The 7,195-nt window shown below is 33.9% G+C and overlaps 2 protein-coding genes and 1 pseudogene across 2 annotated transcripts; 1 reads left to right on the top strand and 2 right to left on the bottom strand.

The window, feature by feature from the left end:
- The first annotated feature begins 15 nt into the window (after positions 1 to 15).
- Positions 16 to 2,568, top strand: LOC119193185 (annotated as a pseudogene).
- Positions 2,569 to 3,089: 521 nt separating this feature from the next.
- Positions 3,090 to 5,519, bottom strand: LOC119193184 (oocyte zinc finger protein XlCOF15-like). The gene is given in 6 exon segments (XM_037446833.1): positions 3,090 to 3,951; positions 4,215 to 4,268; positions 4,271 to 4,331; positions 4,643 to 4,798; positions 4,948 to 5,171; positions 5,477 to 5,519. Coding segments are annotated over 6 exon segments (780 nt in total). The 3' UTR covers positions 3,090 to 3,709.
- Positions 5,520 to 5,556: 37 nt separating this feature from the next.
- Positions 5,557 to 6,954, bottom strand: LOC119193183 (the record flags this gene model as incomplete). The annotated part of the gene is made up of 4 exons (XM_037446832.1): positions 5,557 to 5,601; positions 6,043 to 6,188; positions 6,420 to 6,548; positions 6,910 to 6,954. Coding segments are annotated over 4 exons (348 nt in total), but the record flags the coding sequence as incomplete, so codon positions are not given.
- Between the last annotated feature and the right edge of the window lie 241 nt (positions 6,955 to 7,195).

Raw genomic sequence — 7,195 nt, 5'->3', positions numbered from 1 at the left:
GAAAACGCTATGCAATTCGTGCTATGAGTTATTAATGAAATACACAGAATTTAAAAAGACTTGCATAGAATCTCAGAATACTTTGCACAGCCTGAAGAATGATTTCAAACACGAACCTGGAGATAGTAATTTGTACTGTGAAAATATATTTCTTACTGATGAAAAAAAGAATATTGCAATCGATGTGTACAGCGGCATAAAGTTAGAGGACGAGTCCGACCACTTGGCTGATGGTAAGAATTATTAGAGATATGTTAAGGTACAACTTAACTTCTTGAAGTAAAAGTCATATATTTATCATTATAATTCCCTCAACAATATATACATATATGTAACATATATTTATAATCCTATTCATTTTAAAGCTCATTTTTCCATTTTTATACATATTTTTCATAATCTCAATGCATTTAAATATAAAAAAGGAATCTCCTCTGAGGGTGAAGCCCTGTGTCAAGACATATATTTATATTGTTATATAAATTCAAACATGAGGAATCTTTCACAGCTGTGCATTAAAGCAATAGTGCCTTCTGTGTCATACATATTTATATTATTATATTTAAATATCTTGAACATACAAACAAGTAAAGTTTATTTACTGTTGCATTGTGAATACAAATTAATGTCAAAACTTTTTCAGATTTTTTACAAACAATGGAATTTTGTGATAAGACAGTGTTGAATAGTGAAGTCAAGCCAAATAAAAGGTTTGTATATTTGTATAGGAATAAGATGAAATATAGGCCTTATTCTGTTTTTAATCATGTAACACATATAAAAGTTTTTCCAAATCAATATTCACACTACTTAATATGATAAATTATCAACTATACTTTTTTTAGGAAAAGTAAAAAGCTTAAACGTTTAATAGGACACAAAAGGAAAGAAGTCAAATTAAAAATAACAAGAAAACACTTTTTATTCTCCTGTGAGTTGTGCCACAAGAAGTTCAACTATAGAGAGCGATTCGAGGCTCACAAATTAGAACATGAAGGTAAAACGGTATGTATGTAGATAAAACAAAAAATAAGTAGATTTAAAATTAAACTATTTTTCAGATTTTATCGCAGTTTTAATGTTTTAGTTTTTTTCCGATGTTTCGAAGACTGCAGCCTCATGGTCATGGGGGGGGGGAACTAAAAATCCGAAAAATAGTTTAATTTTAATGTCTTACATTTGTGTAAACATAAGAAATCATAATTAGAATTGTTTTTTAAATGGATTTTAAACCAAATAATAATATATTTTTTTTAATATGGTAAAAATACTATATACCATATCATAAGTGTCCGGTCCACTTATATCATTACATAACATTTAAAATGGAATGCCCTCATTTCAGACTTCTATAGTATGCCTGCCATGTAACAAAACCTTCATGACGTGGAGTGGGCTGAGGAGGCACAATGAGAATGAACACACTAAGATAAATCTGGAGAAGCTCAAATGTACCGTCTGTGGAAAACTTTCCAAAAGTCGCCAAACTTTGAAAACCCATGAAAAGATTCATGGAGAAAGGTCACTCTTGGTGTGTGATGTGTGTGGGAAAGGATTTACGACTGCTGTTATTCTTAAGGTGATTTTTATCATACCTTACATCATTTTAACTTACCATAACATTATTCAAATTTGAATATGACAAATTACTGACAATTTGTGACATACACATCCTCTTCTTGACAGTCTCTTCTTCACAATTTACTTGGAACGCCAGGATCATACTTACAAGTCCTCACACTAATCATTATATGTACTTATTGACTAATCCTATAAAAAAATTATCTTACAGACTCATTTAGAAACTCACAAAGAGAACAGAGAAAGAAGATTCACATGCGAACAGTGTGGGAAGAAGTTCTTCACGCAATCAATACTCCTGTCCCACGCGACGGCACACTGGCCGCAGGTTCATCTGCCAAATCTGCAGCTACCCTTTCACTAATAAGTATAATTTGGCCAAACATTTGCTCATACACGAGGGAAAGAAGTTGCATAAATGTGACGTTTGTGACAAATCCTCACGCCACACATTCGAGTTTAGTGGAACACAAGAGAATACATTCGGAGAGAGACCGTACAGTTGTTCGTACTGTCCAAAAGTGTTTTGTATCTAAGAAGGGACTGAATGAGCATGTTAGAACGCATACAGGCGAGAGGCCGTACAAGTGTAGTGTGTGTGCGAGCAAGGGTTCTCACAGAGTGGGTCTTTGAGAAGACATTTGAAAATACATGATAGGATGGTCGCTACGCTGAATTAGACTTGAACCTGCCGCCTTCTCAGGTGATTGTAGCTTCAAGTTGTTTAGATGCAGTTCATACTCTGCTTAAAGATGGGGTCCAAGGAGGTAAAAAAATATATTTTGTGGATTGAAGAATTCAGTTTAGAAAGCACTGAACTATGACAGTATCAGCTTGGCAAGTGTGAGATCTAACTCATAACATGAAACAATTATTGACATGATTAAATAATATTTAAAGAAAGAATTTTATATCACAAAGGTCGTTAAGTGGATGTAAACGTTTTTTATAAGGTACACTAGAAAATAAAAAAATGTATAAGTTTTATGTTGTGTATTATTGTATCCAAAAGATAAGTTTCCATCCATTGTCTTTACTTACATTCAAATAATTATCATTATCACATTACATGTTAAGTTCCGTCCCATTAACAATACATTGTCAAAACATTAAAAAACTCAGTGACACAAAGTTTTTGCAATGTTTGTTCAATATGGCAAACACAAATTGAACTTCAATGCATTTCACATAATAATTATGGTTTTACATGACCATGGTAATCTGTACCAATGCTTGATATGAATTTAGTTTAGTGCACAAATTCAAAATATTATGCACTTATTCCTATCACTTGACTGTCCACTTTAATAGACATGAAATAAAGTCTAATTTAATGTTGCAGTCCATTCACATATAGGTTATCAATACAGAAAAATGAACATAAAAATGAAAAAAAATGACAAGGAATGGCAATACAAATAAAAACAACCAACAATTTATAAACGCGTATAGTTTGCATTTGTAGGCCAATAATAATAACATTAAATTTTTAAGTAGAAAGTGACATCAAGTTATTTTAGGTATATAAAAATGATTCATTAAGATTTCTAAATACATCACCAATAACCATACATTTATATCAATTTTACATTGAGAAAATTCAAACAAGCTCGTATTTATCAATGTGTGTACGCGCATTCAGGTACGTATTATACAAGTCTATGCGCAGTTATATTACGCTCATTCTTTAACCGTCTTAAATGTGAATAATTAAATTATCTTCAATTTTCTTCACACTTTGTTCCAATTAGATACACAATCAATACTGGCGTAACTTAGTATATGTCTCATACTGGATAGATATCGACAGTAGCGCTCTTAATAGGTGGCAACAAGGGCAACTGCCCAGGGTCTCGTGCTTGCAAGAGGTAATAACCACAAAGAAAATACATTAGTCCTCTCTCTTCTGCTCTCTTTCGGCAATCGGGTAAAATAGCTTCACAAGGATTTGTGGGTAAGAGCCTCGCAATAATTGAGTCATCGTTGGGTATATACAGAGTATCCTATTGTACATAGAACCAACAACCACATGATCGATTAATTGATGGAGGTTCAATGCCTATATGCAAAGATGAATGGTCAAGACTCCAAGGCCAAGTGAATTGCAGTTGAGCTGACGGGTCGTGCCTCACTGATACCGCGTGTAGGTGATGGCTATGGAGGTCTGGCCGTCGTCCTGCAGGTGCTCGCTGACGAGGGTGGTGGCGTGGCTCTTCATGTGTCGGTTGAGCGCGCACTTCTGTATGAAGCCGCGGTTGCAGAGCGTGCACTTGTGCGGGCGCTCGCCCGTGTGCGTCATGCGGTGGTTGCGCATGTCCTTGCGCGTCATGAACTTCTTCGGGCACATGTCGCATCCGTATGGACGTTCACCTGGAAATACAACATTATTAGACTCAGCTACATAATTTTGGAAACTAGTCAAATTGTATAACTTTCTGACGTTGTTTTATCGTTATTTTTAATCAGACCTTCTTTTAGTGGGTATCAAAAAAAATAAAGGACAATTTCTTCATTCCCACACCGAGATACGTGTTGCTCGCCACTCACAAGTGACGCAATGAACTCTGCAGGAATCGAATATGTAGATTATTACCAACAAGGAAATTGAAAAAAGTTGATATATTGAAACTCACCTGTATGGCTCCGTAAGTGTACATTTAAAAAACTTTTACTTTTGAATGTTTTTCACAGAATTCACACGGAAATGGCTTCTCGGATGAATGCGACCGCATGTGCTTGAAGAGGTCACTCTGGAATTAATAACTCAGATACTTATTGTATGGTCGTCCATGCGCAGGTTACAATAATTGTAAGAACGGGACGCATTCATTATCTAAAATTTTTCTTTAAGACAATAACTGATAACATAGAAGATGTCTGAGGGCAGGCTGCAGGCTCGTTTAGGTATATTGCTACAAAACGAATCAATGGCCCAGCTAATTAATAAACTGGATATGTATCAAAATGCATTAAAAACTGGAATGCCTATGAATTGTGAAGAGATATATTTCTATGTTATTTAACATTTTAAATATCTGTATAAATATAATTTATAACATACTTTAACATAAAACCTCATGTCACACAGCTGACATGCTATATTCTTGATACCGCTATGCCTCATGAGATGTATCTTGAGATTGCTTGCCTGCGCGAACTTTTTACCACATTGGACACATATAAATCTTTTTTGATTTGTGTGAGTGTCTAAATGTGTCTGAAAAAAAATTATATCTTGATTCCCTGTGATTTCTCAACAAGAATTAACTAAGAAGCATTCAATCTATCCTGCATTAATCTGCTAGTTGCTGCCTTTCTGAAGTTGTTGATTCAGTAATAAGCTTCATCAGCTCTTAATTTACTTACTTTCAAATTATATTGTTGAACGAACTTAGCGTCACAGATATGGCATTCATGTTTTTTTATACCCGCGTGTATTAGTTCATGGTTCTTCAGGACATTGAGGTAGGCAAAGTTCTTGCCACAGGTGAGGCACTGGTACTTCTTAATGCCAGTGTGAATTCGTGAGTGGCTTTGCAGGTTACGATAATTCCGAAATGATTTATCACAGTAGTCGATTTTACATCTGGCTGGAATTTAATGAATAGTTGTAGTAATTATTTTATATAATGATATGGTGGGAAATGATCAGAATACTTCCTGGGTAACCAAATTTTGTGTCATAGTCACTTCAAGACCAACATAACTGATAACATTTCCCAGAGCATGTAACAACTATTTATTGTTATATTACTATATATTAGCCATATGAAATAAGCACTTATTATTTCTAGTCTCCCTTACATGGATAGTAAGTATTTAGAATTTCAGCTAAAATAAGCACAAATTCCTGTTTGAGTATACAAAGTTAAATGACACCACATAACTACAATACCTTTTACCAAAATGACTTCGCATGTGCGCTTCAAAGCTTTCATACCTCCGAAGATTTCTCACACTTTGGGCATTTCATGCGCGCTCGTATTTTAGTTTTATGGGTTCAGCTTGTTTTCGTCTTTTCTGAAATTCCGAAAATCGCATAACATTTAACCATCAAATATTGGAAATGGAACAAAGTAATGTTTGTTTAAGGAGTTATTTCATGCTGTTCAAGTATATATTATCAGCGAGTAACCTATAAGACATACTAAATATACTTTTACCGTTTATTTGAAACCTTGACTTTTGTATTTGGTTGCAGTATATTATATTCAATGATTAGTATTTACTCAGAAGTTATACTTTGTGCAATAGGCCCTAGATTGCATTATTTAACATTTTATTAAAAAGTATTTACTAGTTAAACATATTTGACTGCAAATGTAAATAATATGGTGAAATAGGTGCTTAGTGTAGAAAACAACTGCTCCTTGCAAAACATTGTTGACTACAACTAATTTAATTAAGAAAAACTTGATATTACAAAGGACTAAAAATATAGTCATAAAAATGTGTACATACTTGATTATTGAATACTGCTGTAAATTCTCATCTGCTGTTAATATAATATTTGCATCAGTCACCACTTCTAGATCCTGCAGTGACACTCCCTCAGGTATAGTGGTTGTTTCACAGTCCACAATCTCATTTTCTATCTTGACTTTTCCCTAACAAATGAACCAAATATAGAACATGCTGGCAATGATTGTTTATTTAGTTGTTTCAGTTGGTGGTTGCATTTTGTTATGATTTATAGAATTTAACTTTACGAAAAACAACAAAAAATTTTTCTCTTGTTAAAACAATGAAATAAGATAAGAACATCATACTGCACAAGTTGTTCAGTGGCTTTTAAACAAAATAAGATCATCTTCACTTTTTCATCATAGTAAACTTACTTCATCATAGACATGTTGTTGCAAAACCTCATGAGACTTCAAAACAACTTGTTTGAAACTGTAGAACTTGTTCAATAACTCTAAACACAACAGGCACAGTTGTTTTGGCAGATTGTCATTCTCTGAAATCTAAGAAAATATTTTGCATGAGACTTTTAATGATGATAACACAACTGTTAAATATTTAAAAACTCTATCATTAGAGTTCTATATTTTTTATTCAGTATTATAAACATTGCCCCTCTGGCCTAGTGAGAACATTGGCTTGCGGACAGGGTGATCCTAGCCCCAAGTTGGGCAAGCTCTAAGTTTTTCTAAGATAATTTTCCTAGCACTAGATCCTCCAGAAGGAACTCATGTCAAGCAGGCAGCCTTGCAGAAAAATTAGGCCAAATCCTTTCTCCAACATTTTTGGATATGTGTTATGCTGACTCCACAGAGGGCTATGTTATGGGCAGATGAAAAAAGACGAGTATAGTAAGAATCTTACCTCCAAAGAGGTGCAATACTTGAAAACTTCAGGTGAAGACACCAAAACAAATCGTTAAATGGTCCCGCTTCACTCAGACAGGCGCGACAAATTTTATTGAAATCCAAAGACGCCATTTCCTTAGATATAATTATTTCTAACGTTTTAAAAATCCATTGTATTCATAATTCATGAAAATACGTAAAAGCAATAATCTTGTTTTCAATGTCACATGTTTGATATTGAAATGTATCAACCACAACAAGTAACAACAATGTTAACGAGCTTCTACTAAAAGGTTATCAAA

This window comes from Manduca sexta, unplaced genomic scaffold (genome assembly GCF_014839805.1).
Source record: "Manduca sexta isolate Smith_Timp_Sample1 unplaced genomic scaffold, JHU_Msex_v1.0 HiC_scaffold_3711, whole genome shotgun sequence".
Lineage (NCBI taxonomy): Eukaryota > Metazoa > Arthropoda > Insecta > Lepidoptera > Sphingidae > Manduca > Manduca sexta.
Note: the sequence above shows the minus strand (reverse complement) of the source record. Positions and strands in the feature narration are given on the sequence as shown.